The sequence below is a fragment of the Mustelus asterias genome, chromosome 12 (genome assembly GCF_964213995.1).
Source record: "Mustelus asterias chromosome 12, sMusAst1.hap1.1, whole genome shotgun sequence".
In the NCBI taxonomy this organism is placed as follows: domain Eukaryota; kingdom Metazoa; phylum Chordata; class Chondrichthyes; order Carcharhiniformes; family Triakidae; genus Mustelus; species Mustelus asterias.
This window is the reverse complement of record NC_135812.1, coordinates 42,071,634-42,091,428: the sequence shown is the minus strand read 5'-3', so window position 1 is coordinate 42,091,428 and position 19,795 is coordinate 42,071,634. Positions and strand designations below refer to the sequence as shown.

Here is a 19,795-nt window from a genome sequence, read left to right as displayed (position 1 = left end):
ATATTAGCCGGGATTCTCCCAAAACAAAACTAACTGCCCGATGAGTGGGAAAATGGGAGTATTTCCCGCTCATTTTTTGGGTAAACTTACTCGAAAGAATCTCTAACACTTTGCATTGCAGAATGTCTCAGCGGGATCCCCTCTGGTAAGTAGGGGGCGGGGCCTATTCCCACCCAAGAAGCTGGCAACATAGTGCTGAGTGGGCCATTGCGCATGCACCAATCTGTCAGTGTGGAGATCAGTGCATGTGCGCTGGCTCCCCCATCACCAGCCTCCAATGTCTTATCTTTAGTAAGATAGAGCTCTTAGGGAGCTCTTATTTAGTGTAGTCCTGTACACAGTAAAGACAGGACCATTAGAGACAACCATAAAGGTCATGACATTCACTATTTCATGATTTGTTGCAGTGTCACAAATGGGAAGTGGCGAGTCGAAGAGCTGGGGGGGGGGGGGCCTGCTAAAAAAACTTTCGGATAATTGGTGTTTCCAAATTCGAGAGATTACACTGTGGGGAATCTTGCCAAAAAGCGACAGTGTTGTTTCTGGCGAGGAAACTGGCATGTTTTCTCTCCGGATTCTACCACACTCTGCAAAAAAAAAATCAAGGGGGCACGATTCACACCATCAGAGGGGGGATGCAGGGCCGAAACATACCGGCAAAACCCGGCTGCTCAGAGATCAGAACGCCATCTTTAAAGGATGCCCTGATCACAACTCTAATAAACCTCCCCCCACCCCACCACTGAAGCCTTAGGAGCTCCCCCCCTCTTTACCCTCAATTGGAGCCAGCATTCGCTCCTCCACACCCTCCACCCCACCCCACAGTGATCATCAGCCCCTGGTACACCATCCCACACCCTGTGATCATCAGCTCCTTCTCCCCCCCCCCGACCCGTGACCCCATGCGCTCATCGCCAACCCCCCTCTCCCAGTCAGAGCCTGGTATCCCAAACCCCACCCACCCACAATGGCCTTGTGGTGGGACTGTCATAAAAACCCAGCTGGTTCACCAATGTCCCTTAAGGAAGCAAATGTGCACCTTTAACAAAGTAAAATGTCCTGTGATGCTTCACAGTAGCAATTAATTATCAGCCTTAAAATTTGACAGCAAGCCACAAAACGAGATATTAGGATGGATGGTCAAAGGTTTAAGCAAGAAGAGAGATGTATTGATGCAATCTTATAAATAAGATAAAGATGATCTGCCTGAAGGAATTCAACATGACTTCCAAAAGGGAACTCAATACTTGGGAGAAGAAAATGTTTAGGGCCAAAAGCACTGACCAACAAAAGTGGCATTAAAAGGATAGAGCAGGCACTGGCATTTTGACGCACATGATCTGCTACAGTTCTCTGTGAGTCAAACAAATCAAATTGCGGTAAAAGGTAACCTATCATGCTTACTACATCTGGCCAAAATATGACTCCAGTCCCAAAGCAACATGGTCAACTCTCAACATAGAAACATAACAAATAGGAGAAGTAGGCCATTCAACTCATCAAGCCTTCTCCACCATTCAATAAGATCATGTCTCGCCCTCTACCTGAACGCCATACTCCCACTCTCCCCATTCCCCTTAACACCTTTATTGTCTAGAAATCTATTTCTTTCTTAAATACATTCAGTGACCCACAGCCTTATGTGGTAGAGAATTCCACAGGTTCACCACCCTATGAGTGAAAAAATTTCTCATCTCCGTCCTAAGTAGCCGACCCCACACTCTGAGATCACGACCTCTTCTTCTAGTGCACCCGGGAGGGGATACAACATCCCTGCATCCAGCCTGTCAGAGATTTATACGTTTCAGAGATCCCCTTTCATTCTTCTAAACTCCATACAGGCCCAGTCAACACAAGCCTTCCTCATATGATAATCCTGCCATCCCAGGAATCAGTCTGGTTCCATCTGACATCTGAAGTGGCCTAGCAAGCCAGTCAAGTTTCACAAGGATAGCAAGGAATGGGCAATAACTGCCATCCTTGCCACAACCCGAGAATAAACAATTTAAAGAAGACACATACAACTGACAATGTCGATACAGGCACAGTTTGATTACTTTAATACATATATACTTTGCCCATTAGTCCAGCCAATTCTGCCCACTTAGAGAAGACAGGGCTACAGTAACATACCATGTTGAGATTATCTCACCTTAACATCCTTCAGTACCAATCCCTCCAGGCCCTCTCTAATAACTCGATTAATCATTTCTCCCAGATCAGAGGCCCTCTGTAAAAACAGGGTGCAAAGATTTTTAAAAATCAGTAAAATGTACACATATTATTTCGAATAAACTGATTAGCCACGGAGATGGTCCAAGACTAATTTATTTCAGTAATGTGTCAAAATTGCAACTTTGCTTGATTTGAATTCTGTTTCAAGTATTTACATAAGCTAACAAGAGGGTCGGTGAGCAATTTCCCCACAGAACAGTTTGGTTTCTTGCAATTTTAGAGTGAATGAACTTGACTAGAATGAATGAAGGCATTGGTTATTTAACACAAGCCGAATCTATAGAACTCGCCAGTGTCTAACTTTACAGACCCAGGATCCACTCCTTAAAAAAGGAACCAAAGATAAAGGCACATCAAGTGCATCACAGGTCGTGTGAAAAGACAGGAGATGAATTGGAGAGGATAACTGCATACGGCTTTATAACAGTGATATAAGCAAGAGTTTTCCTTATCAGAACCTGTCAGATTTATACTTAAAAAACCTTCAGGATTGCATTGCCATCTCTAATAAATAGTTCTAGACAGCAATCAGTGGATATACAATATTTATAGTCTTGGTTTCCATTTTTTGGTACTATTGTGTGTTCAGGATAACCAATGTTAACGAATGTTATTATTGCAGAATTAAGATGAGGCTTAGGTGGAGAGCAGTAGAATCACCAGTTGACAGCAAGTGGCAAAGAAACAACTTCTATTTATCATAGAATCCTACAGTGCAGAAGGAGGCCATTCGGTCCATCGAGTCTGCACCGACCACAATCCCACCCACGCCCTATCACCATAACCCCATGTATTTAACCTACTAGTCCCTCTGACACTAAGGAGCAATTTAGAATGGCCAATTCATCTAACCTGCACATCTTTCAACTGTGGGGTGAAACCAGAGCACCCGGAGGAAACCCACGCACACACAGAGAGAACGTGCAAACTCCAAACAGACAATGACCCAAGCCGGGAATCGAACCCAGGTCCCTGACGCTGTGAGGCAGCAGTGCTAACAACCGTGCCACCCCCGGTGTTTATTTAACACTTTTTATCTGGGAAAGCATCCCACAGCACTTCACAGGTGCACGGAGCCAGAAACTGAAATATTACAATATTAGGAGGGGTGACTAAAGGCTTGGTCAAAGAGGTGAGTTTTGAGAAGAGAGAGATCAATGCTCCCTTTAAGCTGTACCTGTACATTGTTTTTTTTGCCAGTAGTTCACATTTGTTTGCATGGTGGGACATGTATAACATGTGGCAGAGGTTCCATTCTGTTCCAGCAGGTTATGGCACCTCAGTGTGTTGAAAAATAAAATCTGTATAACCCACTTTAGAAGATCCACTGGCATCAATGTCTGAAGCTCTGGCTGAAGCCACAGACCAATTAGTGCCTGGATTTTAACCAAAATATCAGGAAAAAACCTAAATAACTGGCAATATAAGAAATTGAAGTAACAAGGAGTAACAGAAGGGCATTCAGATCATTTAGATCTGTGTTGGGGTGTACAAAGGCTATGGAAGGGATTCTCTGGCCTCCCCACAGGTGTTTCCCAGCGGCGGGAGGTGGGCCGGTAGTGGGATCTTTCAGTCCAGTCACTGTCAGTGGGATTTTCTATTGAATCCCCATGCTGCTGGGAAACCTGCAGCGGGCATGCGCCGTTGGTGGGACCAGAGGATCCCACTGGGGATAAATCCCACCCTGCGGAGCAGATTTTATGAATTTATTCTTTGGCACAGAAGTATGATAGAATTACAGATTTGCCACTCAGAAACCTTCTGGGATATGCAGAGCATCATACCCAGATTCCCAATATGCACCCTCATCATGCAAGCTTACGCAGAGAACGCTAAATTATATAAAATCTATCTTGAGGTATTTCCCTCCTGTTTGATCACCTTATCCAGATCCTCGTGCGTGCTATTGGATCACTAACTTCAAAAAACCTTCAAATAAATTGGTGTTATCTTCATCATTGAACACCATTCCAAAAAGCAAACAATGAAAATCCAGACCATTCCAGTAATGACCACACGCAGCATTGTGAGGCATTTGTAAAAGGTGCCACTTAAAACATGACTGTACTCACAGTCACATGCTTCATCTCTGAAAACATGATCCGGTTGGGGATTTCAACCATGTTGTCATTAAGAAATTGCTTTCGCTCACTGATTGGTCTGCAAAGACATAAAAGGCATATTTAAATAAATCACAAGGATAAGTGCACATAAAGGAAGCCACTGGGCCAGTCTAGCTCATTCTTCCATTTATTATAAGTGCAGGTTTCTGAGGAGATGATGGAAGCTATTGAGCCCTTTTTTTTAATATTGGGAGCCAAATTTCTAAATGATCCAAGAGAAAATGTTGGAATGTCCACGCAATCTGGAGCACCACCAAGGATAAATCTGCCAATTTTACCAAGGCTGGTGTACCAAAATCAAACTTGCCTTACTGTTGAGAGTGAAAGGTCGAGAATGTCAACTCCCAATGGATCTTAGTACTTCTATGCATACGCAGCCTGGGAGCGGCTACACACACGCAGTTCTGCACTTTTGTGTACTTTGAAAGATGGCGTGAAAACACAGGTTATGTGACCAGGAGCTGAGCACCATTGCCAGCAAGAGTCCAGGCAGGAAGCAGGGAGAGGACCCAAAACAAAGTCCCAGATAGAAGCCAAGAGATGGACACAGGTCCCCGTTAAGGTAGAGAGGTGAACAGAGAAACAGGTTCCAAACAGAAAAGGGCCGCTGTTATCAGCCTAAGTGAAAAGTGCTCAGGAAAAGCCATGAAGATCCAAGAAGGCAGCTGCAAGATTGGTGACTCAACGCTGCAGGCCATTGGGGCAATGGTATCCCTTTGGAGCAGTGGTGCTCAGCTCAGTGCGGCTCAAGAGCCTGCGAATGGGTGCTTGAGTGCTAACTCAGGAACAGAATCTCAGGAGTTGAGATTGAAATTCAGCAAGGTGGACCATTGTTGACGCCATCTGAGTTGGAATGACTTTTGGAGAGAATTCCCAGGTTAGATCTTCAAAGGTGAAGAGGGAAATCCCTCGTGAGAGAGAGAGGGAGAAAGATCAACAAAATTTCAGTGATAGTGACTGATTCTCAGTGTTACTGACATCTGGGTTGGTTATTGAGAAATGTGGACTCTGTCTTGGTCACATATGTTACCTGGAGTGCAGTGTGTTCACCCACAATTGCCTGTTAATTCACATGTACCTCATATTTACCCTGAATGCCTGAATATAAGGTGTTGTAAATTGTTATCTTTCTGAACTGGTATGGTAAAGTTCATTACTATTTGTTAAAAACCCATGGATTTATTCACTGAGCAAGTGGCTTCAATCACAAACTTGTCTACTTTGAACAAAACGTTATTGGTTCCTAACCAAATCTGACCAACAGCTTGGGGTCTGGTCAAGGATCATAACACTGATGAACAGAGATACCTTTCTGTTTTTTTTTAAGAAGGATCTTTCTGGTTGCCAGCTTTTGGATATTTAAGAAGTTTATTTTTTGGGATTGTTTCATCAGCAACTTGAGAGTGTAGAGTGAGTGTCACTGGCACAACATAAAGACAGTAATCCAATTATACAATAAGCTCCATCGTGTCTGTTAAGGCCCAGGATCACAAGGAAATTCCTACTGTACATAGACTTAATAAGGGATGTACAAACCTGTTCATGAGGCTGACTCCATTGAAGTAGATGCAGTCGAAGACAAAAAGACAAACATTAGCATCCTTGAAGGCGGCTTTCTGGAAACAGAAGAAAATAGAATTCAAATGGCTTGTTGAACTAATTCTAGTTCTACTGTTCACTTGTCCAAAACAATGTTCCACTTCCATCCTTCAGACTCAAGACACAGATTCTTGCTGAACTTCGGGGCGGCACGGTAGCACAGTGGTTAGCACTGCTGCTTCACAGCTCCAGGGACCCGGGTTCGATTCCCGGCTTGGGTCACTGTCTGTGTGGAGTTTGCACATTCTCCTCGTGTCTGCGTGGGTTTCCTCCGGGTGCTCCAGTTTCCTCCCACAGTCCAAAGATGTGCGGGTTAGGTTGATTGGCCATGCTAAAATTGCCCCTTAGTGTCTTGAGATGGGTAGGTTAGAGGGATTAGTGGGTAAATATGTAGGGATATGGGGGTAGGGCCTGGGTGGGATTGTGGTCGGTGTAGACTCGATGGGCCAAATGGCCTCTTTCTACACTGTAGGGTTTCTATGATTCTATAGCTTCACTATCTGCAACCTTCCGCTACCTCACCTCAGCACCATTCTTTATAAATGGGCCTATACATCTTCAGCAAACACGGCTTTGGGATATATCCCAGATGAGCCAAATTAGTCCAGATGGGTGCGCTAGATAATGATCAGGAATGAGAACTTCATCTGAAGTCTCTTCTACCTAACCCAGGCAGCTGAAACTGTAGACAACCAGTTGAATAAAAGCAAATTCTGCAGATACTAGAAATCTGAAATTAAAACAGAAAGTGCTGGAGAAATTCAGCAGGTCTGGCAACATCTGTGGAGGGAGAAACAGGAGTTATCAGATATCTGGGGTGGGATTTTGCGTTTGCGTTCGGCCCAAGGTCAGAAAATCCCACCCAAGGTCAACGAACCTTTGCATGGTCCATGTCCCGCCCGCTACAATTCCCGTGGCAGGCAGGACGTGAAAATTCTGTCCCTGGACTCCAAGAATAAACGCTGTTCCCTTTTCAACAGATGCTGTCAGACCTGCTGAGTTTTTCCAGCATTTTCTGTTTTTGTTATGTTCATGAGATGAAATCAGCTGTTACAGTTCAGGCACAAATCCTGCGTCCCTTCCACTTTGTACAGCCGACAATTCTGAAGAATTTTCAAATCACTTTATGACCAGAGAGAGAGAGTTTGGGGAAGGAGCTTAGGGCCCAACCAGTTTAAGGCACAGCCAACAATGGAGGAGCAATTTAATATCGGGGGTTAATCATGAGGCCAGAATTAGAGGAGCACAGATATCTAGAGGGTTGCTGGCCGAGAGGAAATGAGACAGACTGGAAGTGAGGCCATGGAGGGATGTGAAACAAAGGTGAGAATTTTAAAACCAAGGTGTTGCTTGACCATGACCCACTGTAGGTCAGCAAACACAGGGATGATGGGTGAACAAACCTGGTACCCATTAAGGACATGTGTAGCGGTGTTTTGGATGACCTCACATTTACAGGGGATAGATTGAGAGAGGCTGGTCAGGAGTGCATTGAAATATTCAAGTCTAGAAGTAACATAGGCATGAAAGAGTTTCAGGAACAGATGAACTGAGGCAATGGTGTATTCAAGTGATGTAGAGGTGAAAATAGGCAATCTTAATGATAATGTGAATATGTGATCAGAAGCTTGTCTCAGGATCAAATGGAATACCAAGGTTGGAACACGCACAGTGGCAGCACAGTGGTTAGCACTGCTGCCTCACAGCACCAGAGACCTGGGTTCGATTCCCAGCTTGGGTCACTGTCGGTGCGGAGTCTGCACGTTCTCCCTGTGTCTGCGTGGGTTTCCTCCACGTGCTCCGGTTTCCTCCCACAGTCCAAATATGTGCAGGTTAGGTGGATTGGCCATGCTAAATTCTCCTTCAGTGTACCCGAACAGGTGCAGGAGTGTGGCGGCTACAAGATTTTCACAGTAACTTCATTGCAGTGAATGTAAGACTACTTGTGACTAATAAATAAACTTTACTTTTGCATGCTCAATCTCAGATGTTGCAAGACAGAGGGATGAAATCACTAGCTAAGATTATGAAGTAGGTGCTAAGGACAATGGTTGCAATCATCCCGATATTTGATTGTAGGAACTTTCTACTCATCCTGGATGTCAGACAAGCAGTCTAACAAAGCAACAACAGAGGAGTTGAGAGCGGTGTTGGTGAGGTAGAGCTGGCTGTCAGCAGCATACGTGTAATAGTATGTTTTCGGATGATGTCAAAGGGCAGCACATGAATGAGGAACAGGCGGGGGCCAAGGATAGGCCCTTAGGGACATTAGAAGCAATGGTGCAGCAGCAGAAAGGGAAACTATTGAAACTACCCTGTCCACTTTTGAAGGACTAAGAAAGGAAGCAAATGAGTGCAGTCCTCCTAGTGGGTAATGGTGGAGGCATTGGAAGATGATGTGATCAACGCTGTCAAAGGCTGCAGACAGGTTAGGAAGAATGAGGATGGACAGTTTACTTTTGTCAGTCAATTCGGATCCATGTGCAACTTTGATGAGAGCTGTTTTGGTACTGTGACCAGGGCAGAAACCTGATTGTTTTGGAGGGATTCAAAAAGAGTTCCGAAAAAGAGTACAGGAGGCAACAAGTTTAAGGACTTTGGAGAGGAAAGGGATTTTGGAGATGGTTATCTTATGAAGAGAGGGGCAATTACGGCAGTGGGACCAGGAGGTGGGTCTCACGGACAAGATTAACTCAGATAAGCTATGAGGGGAGACAATGAAGAAACTAGAAGGCTTTGCAAATTCAAGGCTGTGAGTATGGGAACTTTCGTGGATGTTAGAGAAGTGGCAGCTAATTGATGGTCTCAGCCTTAGATAGAAAGAAATTGATGAGTTCCTGCACTTATTTTAAAAAAAATTTTTTTTATTAGTGTCATTAACATTGTAATGAAGTTACTGTGAAAATCCCCCAGTCGCCACACTCTGGCGCCTGTTCCGGTACACAGAGGGAGAATTTAGTCAATGCGCCTAACCAGCACGTCTTTCGAACTGTGGGAGGAAACCAGAGCACCCAGAGGAAACCCATGCAGACACGGGGAGAACGTGCAGAGTCCGCACAGACAGTGACCCAAGCCGGGAATCGAACCCGGGTCCCTGACACTAAGAGGCAGCAGTGCTAACCACTATGCCACCTTGTTGAAGGCAAGGGTGAAGAATACAGGTAAGGCAAGTTCATGAAGACGGTTTGCAGTAGAGAAAGGGAGCTGGGGGTCATCATTGCACCGTAGGGTGATCCTGGTAATGAGCAGTTTTAGCAAACTAGAGCAAGAGACAAAGTGCTTTATGTGGTTTAGCCAGATCTGGTGGTGCATGGCTATACCATGTGGCATTCCATATCCATTCAAGTCTGCGTTCATTGAAGCTAAAGGGAGAGCGAGAGAGCATGATGGTTTTATTATGGACTTGGGCATTAAACTGAAGATGACGGTGGAGTTGAGCAAATTAGCTGTTGCAGAAATGTCATGATAAATAGCGGGCTATACACACATATGGGATTTTGAAATTGCAGAATCAAGTGAATTAGAGGATAATAGTTCCAGGGGCAGACACAGAAGGAAATAAGGTAGATAGAGGAAAGGGGGATTTGCAGTGGAGAGGGAGTGATACAAGGAAGTGATTGCAAATGGCATTATCTATGATTGCTTTGATGGTAGCAGTGAGGTCATGCGAGATGGCAAGTCCAAGGGAGGGGCGATGAATATCGGTTATTGTGCTTACATGGAGGGAATTAGGGATAAGTGGCAGTGAATTCATAGGAGAGAGTGAGAACATGAACATGATGGTTAAGATGATATAGAGGAGCTGTTCAATGTTCAACAAATTGTATTGCTTGATTGAAGAAGCAGAACAACTAGACAGCCTTGTCCTCAGTCTCTGTTGCTCTGTAATCTACCCTTACACATTGCTTGGATGCAGTGAGATGCCTACCCTCTCAATGGTCCAAAGTGAGAAATTCTCAGATACAGAAACAGTTTTGGTTTTATTACTTTAAAAATGATACATTCATTCTCTGCAGCCAATATCTCTCTTAAATATCAAAGATCTTGCATTCAGCAGCATTGAGTTCAGAAGTCTGAATCCTCTCATCCAAAGCTCTGTGGTTAAAGGCAACATGTCACTATGGCAAGTAGATCACAGGGGTCCAAAGTCAGGTGCTATAACGTGTGCGGTTTGCAGTTCTCAGCCAGCATGGTCGTAGAGAGGGTTATAATTGCTGGCCTCATCAGCATTCGTGTGTGCATTTCCAAAACCTCTGTGAAGCAGCCATTCAATCAATGTAAACATAACAGGAACAAATTAGATCTGGACCCTTTCATCACGTTACCTTGTGGACACCTAGTGTTCCAAAGGGGAGTGGTTTCCCAGTGTGCGTATCAATCAGCAGCACCTCAGAATCCAAAATCATGCTGTCACCTCCTACAAAAGCTTTGGGAATAAAATCCCTAAAATGAGCAACCTAGGAGGGAAAATCAAAAAAGGCAAAATTAGTTTCTGCAACAATGGAACTACGGAGATTGGTCCACTTTCATCATACCACAATACGAGAGCATACTTAATAAGTCACAGAATTATTACGGTGCAGTAGGAGGCCATTTGGCCCATCGTGTTTGCACCGGCTCTCCACACGAGCAACTCACCTTGTACCAATACCCCACCTTCTCCCTGTAACCCTACACATTCTTCCTTTTCAGCTAACAGTTTAACACCATAACTATGCAAACCACATAACCAGGGAAGTAGAGAGGGCTTTAAACTACATAGAGGGTGGGGGGTGGTTCTGGAAAAGGATGGGTAGGCTTACAAGGTAAAAGGATATGCCAGAATTGCAAGGTAACTATTTAGATAATTACAGTGTGACAGGAAGGGACAGAGTGTATAAACATAAAAAGACAACAGCAAGTAGGGCCAAAGGGGGAAAAATGGTAACAAGGCAAAATTAATGGCTCTTTACTTATACGCATGTAGCATTCAGCATAAAATAAATGCATAAATTGAGGTTAATGGGTATAATCTTATAGCCATTACAGAGGTGTTGTTACAAGGAGATCAAAGCTGGGGACTAAATATTCAGGGGCATATGACTTTTTGTAATACAAGGTCTCGAGAGGAAAGGGAAGGTGGAGATGGGGCACCAGTTTGCAAAGATAGAGGTGCCAGTTGAAAAGGGTGATGCTGGCAGATTTGAAGGACGGAGGAACAGAAGCCAAGGAGAGCGAACTGTTAACTTGGGAGCCAGCAAAGGAAGCTAGGGTGGCACGGTGGTTAGCACTGCTGTCTCACAGCACCAGGGACCGGGGTTCGATTCCCAGCTTGGGTCACTGTCTGTGTGGAGTCTGCACGTTCTCCCCGTGTCTGCGTGGGTTTCCTCTGGGTGCTGCGGTTTCCTCCCACAGTCCAAAAAAGTGCTGGTTAGGTGCATTGGCCATGCTAAATTGCCCCTTAATGTCCCAAGATGTATAGGATAGGGGGATTAGCGGGATAAATGTGTGGGGTTATGGGATAGACAGAGGGGTGGGCCTTGGCCAGATGCTCTGCCAGAGAGTCGGTGCAGACTCGATGGGCCAAATGGTCTCCTTCTGCACTGTGGGGGTTCTATGATTGCTCAATTTTTGTAATAGCTTCGAGAATGAGTGAGAGAAAACATGAGGAAGGACACACCACACACAGAGATCAGATTATCCCAGCAGTCACACTGATCATATTCCTAGGGCTATTCCGACACAAGACACTGAAATTCATAATTATGAGAATATTGGTCAAAACTATAATGTATGTAGATAATAATGGAAATTCATAATTATGAGTGTATTGGTCAAAAATGTGTAGGCATTTTGAGAGGTTCAGTGTTTTCAGTATTCTATCGCAACAATCACCAACATACCCATGCATTGGGGACAGATAACAGCTGCCAGTCTGCCACAGAATTTCAGAGATAGGAGAAATTGGGTGTAGAGCACCTATGAACACTGTCTTTTTACTTCAGAAGCTTATTGGTATGAAAATCTCCTCCTTCGCACACCATAAGCAAACAAGTCTGGCGGTCTCAAGCCATCAGGAATTGGACACAGGTCTATAGTATAAACTGCCCATATTGGGCACAATTCTCACTACAATGACAATCTCTCTGAGGAAGGCTGGTGTGAAGAAGTCACTTCTAAAACATTGCTGCAGATACAAACGTATCTGTTCAAAATAAATGGAGAGTAATTCAAACAGGTTAAGATAATTTTAAATAATCAAGCATATTAAAAGCTGCAATCTGGTTAGATTAAGTGAATGGAATGTCATGCTTGTTAATTGCTATAAATATCAGTGTTGGAGAATAGAACATTTTCCGCTTTCCGCACGTAGCATCATCAGCAAGCAAGAAGCCCGAGGCACTTACAACAATCAGATACTGAATGAACCTCCCTTCATTCTCCTGTAATTTGCTTCAAAATACTTGAAGGGGCCGACAGCCCAGAATTAATTACTGTCTTTGGAAAGAACTTGCTTCGCAGAGAAAGTGGAAAATTAAAATCAGGAACTCCAAGGTAGGTTGTGAACTTTCAAATACGTCACCTCCCCAACCAGCAATGGAGAGAGAAAAAAAATTCAAGAACAGCTTCTTCCCTGCTGCCATCAAACTTTTGAATGGACCTACCTCGTATTAAGTTGATCTTTCTCTATACCCTAGCTATGACTGTAACACGACATTCTGCACTCCCTCATTTTCTTCTCTATGAACGGTATGCTTTGTCTGTACATGCTCACTGTATGTAAATACATGTGAGAATAATAAATCAATCAAAAAAAAGCATTCTCTTTCTGCAGCAAGAAATGGGAAAAGGGTAAAGATTAATTCCTTTGGAAGAAGGAATGAGTTACTCACTTTATGCGGCAACACAGGTTTCAGGCTCCTGCTGTAGTATTGGAAGGTGTCCCCATTCTTGTGCACCTGAACTCTCTCCCCATCATACTTGATTTCTGCATACATTCCATTTGGGCATTTCTTCATGGCATATTCAATTGATTTGCAAGCTTCAGCCTAAATAGGGAAACAAATTTAGATTTCTTTCAAATCTGCAGGAAGATAAAAAGCTTAAAAATTTCTTATCACAGAGTCAAGTACCTTCCAAAGGATGCTGTGGTCAAAAATTAAACACTCGTCCTTTTGGTAAGGTTTATTTTCTACAATACAGTCTTCTCATCATGAAGAACTACCTGTGTTCAAGCCAATCTTGCAGGGAAGGGAATGAGGTGAAATGCTGAAAAGTTGCAGTTCAGGTATTTGAAATTGTGGCATTGTATCAGGGTTTCTGGGGGAGCAAGTTAGGAATCCAAAGCTAATTGTTGGAACTGATTTTCAGCATCCCTGGGACTGGGAAACAATTGTAGTGGCTCCATTCCCATCAATAAACCAGATCAATTTTTACAACAATCTGGGGGTTACATGGTCACCTTTATTAGTACTAGCTTTTTTATTTCAGATTTAGTTCATCAAATTAAATTCCCCACCTGCTATGGTCTCACCACCACAATTTCCCAGCAAAGCCCAACATAAACTCAGGCCTGAACATCTCTAATCTGGATCTGAACGTACTGGGTTGAATATAAAACCACAAGTCCAAACTTACTCTGCTTAACACAGCCTGGTATTTAATTTACAGTACATTTCGTATTGGTTCAGCCAAATTAATATTTGTAAAGAAAAGCCAAAATGGGGGAGAAAAAAACGTTGAGATTATCATCGCTTCCTTACCAGCATAGGCTGTACTGGGGTTAGAAGGTTGGCCTTGACGCTGAGAATTTTCTTCAATCCTGGTACTTGCTCAGATTCTTGTTGATTCTGGAGAACACGGTCAACCACATCTTGCAAATTACGTGAGGCTTTGAATGCATCGTAAGCATTGGGGTCCAAGGCATCCAACCTAAAAGGACAGTCAACCTGGTTTGCAACTTAAAAGAATGACCAGTGAAGTTGGTGTATTTGATCAACACCAGTCAAACAGTGCTAGTTAACCTGAAAATTCAGGGTATCTGAAAGAACTGTCAAAGTAGATTGGAAAGTTGGCTTAAAATTCCAAATCTTGAACACTTCTTTGATTTGAAATGCGGTGCAAAAATAAGCACAAAGTCTTGAAAGAACGGGTGGGGCCACAATCAATGAACTAGTTAATGGGGAGGGGAACCCACATTAACAATAGAATACTTTATTTTGGTTAGAGAATGGGTTGATGGAATGGCAATTGGTTACACAACATTGAAACTCAGTAAAATGTAACCTAGACTATAAAATGTAACCTGTCTGAAAGAGCCCATATGGAAAAAACAGGACAAATAGGTACTGCCAGATATGTGGCAATGAAAGGAATTAATCATCTGAACAGTGATCGGGCATTTCCCAATTACTAATGAAGCAACTGAATGCACAAAGGAAATAGTATAGCACTACAGCTGGGGGCATGTTGAGCATTCATGCATCAATACAACCAGACTGGTGAGTCTTGCCTTGCTGTTGTGAACTAAATGATGGTGCAAGAGCGAATTGCCAAGTATTCTGTAATAATGGAAAAAAAATCATTTTAGATATAGCAAGATTAGAAATCACAACTTTTCAAGATGAAGGGAATGGACGAAATGGAGTCTTGAGTTTCAAAGCCAAAAATTGAGCTTAGCAGCGGCAATAGTTTGAAGTGTCACAATGGTTCACCTAAATGAGGGCCAAGACGATGTATGATAGTAAAGAATAGAAAATGCAACAACACCATTGTAAAATACAAGTCTCGACGTGAAAGACAGAAAGGCTTTCATTTAAGTCGTGTTTTTATACGATCACTTGGGGGTCTCTTATTATTGCCAATGAAGTACTTTTAATGTGTAGTTACTGAAGTAATGAGTTGGCTAAATACCAAAAAAGACCTGGGGGGGTGGTGGGGTGCGCGATCTTACCAGCTCATCACGCCGGTCAGTGTGGCCAAGTGGTAAGATCGCGAAAAAGGGGAAAACAGGGTTCGGGCCCGGTTTCTCGTCTCTTGTGATCTTACTGGCCCTGGATTTCTGGCATGATTGGCCTCATACTGGGAAGACAGTGCCCCTTTGGAGGGGACTTATCGGGACAATATCTGGGAAGGCGGCGGTCGGGCAGTTTATTGGGCCGATAACCCAGGGGGGATCTCTCTGTTCCGTTGCACAGAACACAGAGATATGTGCAATAGCGCACTCTAGTGTGAGCAGCTGACTTTCCGGCAAGAATAGACTCCATCTACTCCCTCTATTGTGTGAATCACACTTTTTTGCACTTAGTGCCATATGATCAGTGAAAACAATGGGTACGATTCTCTCCCGTTTTCACGCTCGTTTGGCTCGTTTTTGGTAAGATTGCACCCTGCCCGTTGTTTCATCGAAAAATATTGATGTAGATAAATATTGTGAAACTGAAAGAAAAACTTAAAAAGGAGACTTTTGAAAAGGAGAAAAATGTTAAAAGTGAGTCAACATTGTCATTCCCAATTAGAACAACACATAATTCAGTTGTGTATTTACACAAAAGCAACAATGTAACATGGGAGTCAGTTAACGACCCTGAACGTCAGGTGTCCCACAGCAAGCATTGTGGGATGCAGCAAATCACAGAAATCCTACAGTGCAGGAGGAGGCCATCCGGCCCATCAAGTCTGCACCAACTCTCTGACAGGGCGTCTTATCCAGGCCCCTCCCCCACCCTATCCCCATAACTCTACACATTTACCATAGTTAATCGATCAAATCTATACATCCTGGGGCAGTAAGGGGCAATTACTATGGCCAATTCACCTAACCTGCACATCTTTGAAGTGTGGGAGGAAACTGGAGCATCCAGAGGAAACCCACACAGACACAGGGAGAACATGCAAACTCCACACAGGTAGTCACTCAAGACCAGAATTGAACCCGGGTCCCTGGCGCCGTGAGGCAAGCAGTGCTAACCACTGTGCCACCTAAAGTCTTGTATTGCTGCACATTAGACATTATTGAAAGCAGCAAATAAAAGTTTGCCAGGCAATCCGTTGAACTTGGTGAAAACTCAAGTATAGAGTCTTTGAAATAGAACATAGAACATTACAGCGCAGTACAGGCCCTTCGGCCCTCGATGTTGCGACAACCAGTGAAACCAATCTAAAGCCCATCTAACCTACACTATTCCAATATCATCCATATGTTTATCCAATAACCATTTGAATGCTCTTAATGTTGACGAGTCTACTACTGCTGCAGACAGGGCAATCCACGCCCTTACTACTCTCTGAGTAAAGAACCTACCTCTAACATCTGTCCTATATCTATCACCCCTCAATTTAAAGCTATGTCACCTAGTGTTAGCCATCACCATCCGAGGAAAAAGGCTCTCACTATTCACCCTATCTAATCCTCTGATCATCTTGTATGCCTCTATTAAGTCACCTCTTAACCTTCTTCTCTAACGAAAACAACCTCAAGCCCCTCAGCCTTTCCTCATACGATTTTCCCACCATACCAGGCAACGTCCTGGTAAATCTCCTCTGCACCCTTTCCAACACTTCCACATCCTTCCTATAATGCGGCGACCAGAACTGTACGCAATACTCCAAGTGCAGCCGCGCCAGAGTTTTGTACAGTTGCAACATGACCTCCTGGCTCCGAAACTCAATCCCGCTACCAATAAAAGCTAACACACCGTACGTCTTCTTAACAACCCTATCAACCTGGGTGCCAACTTTCAGGGATCTATGCACATGGACACCCAGATCCCTCTGTTCATCCACACTACCAAGTATCTTACCATTAGCCCAGTACTCTGTATTCCTGTTACTCCTTCCAAAGTGAATCACTTCGCACTTTTCCGCATTGAACTCCATTTGCCACCTCTCAGCCCAGCTCTGCAGCTTATCGATGTCCCTCTGTAACCTGCCACTTCCCTCCGCACTGTCTACAACTCCACCTACTTTAGTGTCATCCGCAAATTTACTAACCCATCCTTCTACGCCCTCATCCAGGTCATTAATAAAAATGACAAACAGCAGTGGCCCTAAAACAGATCCTTGCGGTACACCACTAGTAACTGAACTCCAGGATGAATATTTCCCATCAACCACCACCCTCTGTTTTTTTCCAGCTAGCCAATTCCTGATCCAAACCACTAAATCACCCTCAATCCCATGTGTCCGTATTTTCTGCAAAAGCTTACCATGGGGAACCTTATCAAACGCTTTGCTGAAATCCATATACACCACATCAACCGCTTTACCCTCATCCACCTCTTTGGTCACCTTCTCAAAGAACTCAATAAGGTTTGTGAGGCACGACCTACCCTTCACAAAACCGTGCTGACTATCCCTAATCAAATTATTCCTTTCTAGGTGATTATAAATCCTATCTCTTATAATCCTTTCCAATACTTTGCCCACAACAGAAGTAAGGCTCACCGGTCTATAATTACCAGGGTTGTCCCTACTCCCCTTTTTGAACAAGGGGACAACATTTGCTATCCTCCAGTCTTCTGGCACTGTTCCAGTAAACAATGGCGACACAAAGATCAAAGCCAAAGGCTCTGCAATCTCCTCTCTAGCCTCCCAGAGAATCCTAGGATAAATCCCATTCGGCCCAGGGGACCTATCTATTTTTACCCTTTCCAGAATTGCTGACACCTCCTCCTTATGAACATCAATCCCATCCAGTCCAACAGCCTGCATCTCAGTACTCCCCTCGACACTGTCCCTCTCCAGTGTGAATACTGATGAAAAATATTCATTTAGTGCCTCTCCTATCTCTTCAGACACCACGCACAACTTCCCACTCCTGTCCTTGACTGGCCCTAATCTTATCCTCGTCATTCTTTTACTCCTGACATACCTATAGAAAGCTTTAGGGTTTTCCTTGATCCTACCTGCCAAAGACTTCTCATGTCCCCTCCTGGCTCTTCTTAGCTCTTTCTTTAGGTCCTTCCTGGCTAACTTGTAACTCTCAAGCTCCCTAACTGAGCCTTCACGTCTCATCTTTACATAAGTCTCCATCTTCCTTTTCACAAGAGGTTCAACCTCCTTAGTAAACCACGGTTCCCTCACATGTTAGGAGAGAGCCAAAATCTTCTGAAAACTCTTTTCTAAAGTTAAAATTAAACCTTGAGGAACAAAGCTCTCTGGATGGCAGGGCTGACAGTATTACCAAGGTCAGTCGACTGCTCATAATGCAACACAGAGTCAAAAACAACACAGAAAGAGGCCAGTCAGCCCATCGAGTCTATGCTGGCTCTCTATAGAGCAATCTAGTCAGCCCCATGACCTGGGTCCATCCCCATAACCCTGCATGATTATGTTCCTTAATTGCCCATCTAATTTCCATTTGAAATGATCCATCGCCTCTGTTGCTGTGGAGGGTGGTGGAAGCGAGTTCCAGCTCATTACCATTTGCTGCATTAAAAAGTCCTTCCTCACATTTCCCCTTGCATCGCTTTCCCAAAATCTTAAATCTGCGTTCTCTTAGTCTCTGCATCATCAGCTGATGGAACAGCTTTGCTTTGTCTACCTTGTCTAAACCGATCATATGCAGTAACGTAGCATCTTTGATTGCCATGCTTAGATGCAAAATCAGTTCCAGAAAGTGGTAAGTCTTAATAGTATAATTGCCAGATACAGCTTGCAACAGGTCACCCACAAACTCTCTCAGCTGAGGAATGGTACACCAAAGTATTTCTGCAGATAAGAAATGAGAGTCTTCAGGATAGTTTGAACAAAAGCATTCACAAGCAAATGAAAACGGTACATTAAAATGTCCCACTTTAAACCTACAATTATAGAACATTATTAAAAAAATACTCCTTTCCTAATTATAAATGAACAGACACTTACACATGTTTTGCTCCAGAATTCATTCTGAGATCGTGCTTGATCAACCTGATAATGCATTTCAGATCATTGGCTGTACATCTGGAAGACACAAAAGACCATACTGTAGTTTCATTCAGAAGGACACGGAGAATAAAAGCAGGAGTAGATTCTAAGGTTCCTCAAACCAGCTCCACCATTCAATGGGATCTTGGCTGAACTTTAACCTCAGTTCTACTTTGCCACTTAATCGCGATACTCCGCAATTTCCTTACAGCCCAAAAATCTCTCTCAGCTTTGATTATACTATATTCGAACACTAAGCATCCTAGCCCTCTGGGTTGCAGAATTCCATAGGTTCACAATCCTCCAAGAAATCGCTCTTCATCTCAATCCTAAATGGCAAATCCCTTTAGACTCATCAGCCAGGAGATCAGTCGCTTGGCATTTACCATGTCAAAGCCTCTCAGAGCCTTACTTGATTCCGAGTGCTCACTTCTCATTCTTCTGAACTCCAGAAAGTACAGGCCCATTCTATTCAATCACCCCTCATCCCAGAGATCAATCAAGTAAACTTTCACTATACTTGCTGGAAGGCTAGTAAATTCTTCCTTTTGGTACAGAAACCAAAATTGGCAGTGCACCAGTTGTGGTCTTACCAAAACTCTATGGAATTGCAGAAATAATTCCTTACTGCTGTACTCCAACCCTCTTGCAATACAGGCCAATATGCTACTTGCTCTCCTAATTGCTTGCATTGCTGACTATGTTCTGTGTACAAGGACATCCAAATCCCTCTGAACATTGGCAATGGGCAATAGCTTCCGCGAGTGGTAATTAACAGTGATCTGCCACTCCATGCCGACTTACCGACACTTAAATTCTTAAAAGCCTGTCTCACCTGCCCAAGCTTCCTAATTCAGGCTGGGTGAGATTCAAGCAGCGCAGCGGATCCATGGCTCCAGCTACAAAGTGTTGAAGACAAGGAGCAAAGGAGGAGCCACCCCTTTCCTATG

General features: G+C 43.8%; 1 protein-coding gene across 3 annotated transcripts in view; it reads right to left on the bottom strand.

The window, feature by feature from the left end:
* The window catches only part of lig3 (ligase III, DNA, ATP-dependent), a 59,593-nt gene that overhangs the window by 11,767 nt on the left and 28,031 nt on the right, over window positions 1–19,795 (bottom strand). For all 3 annotated transcript variants that reach the window (XM_078225089.1, XM_078225086.1, XM_078225087.1), the window contains exons 7-13: window positions 18,804–18,881; window positions 13,700–13,868; window positions 12,830–12,985; window positions 10,283–10,414; window positions 5,895–5,974; window positions 4,308–4,395; window positions 2,153–2,230 (exon numbers count right to left, since the gene is read on the bottom strand). In XM_078225089.1, the coding sequence (XP_078081215.1) occupies window positions 2,153–2,230; window positions 4,308–4,395; window positions 5,895–5,974; window positions 10,283–10,414; window positions 12,830–12,985; window positions 13,700–13,868; window positions 18,804–18,881 (781 nt within the window). The remainder of the gene's footprint in view (window positions 1–2,152; window positions 2,231–4,307; window positions 4,396–5,894; window positions 5,975–10,282; window positions 10,415–12,829; window positions 12,986–13,699; window positions 13,869–18,803; window positions 18,882–19,795) is intronic.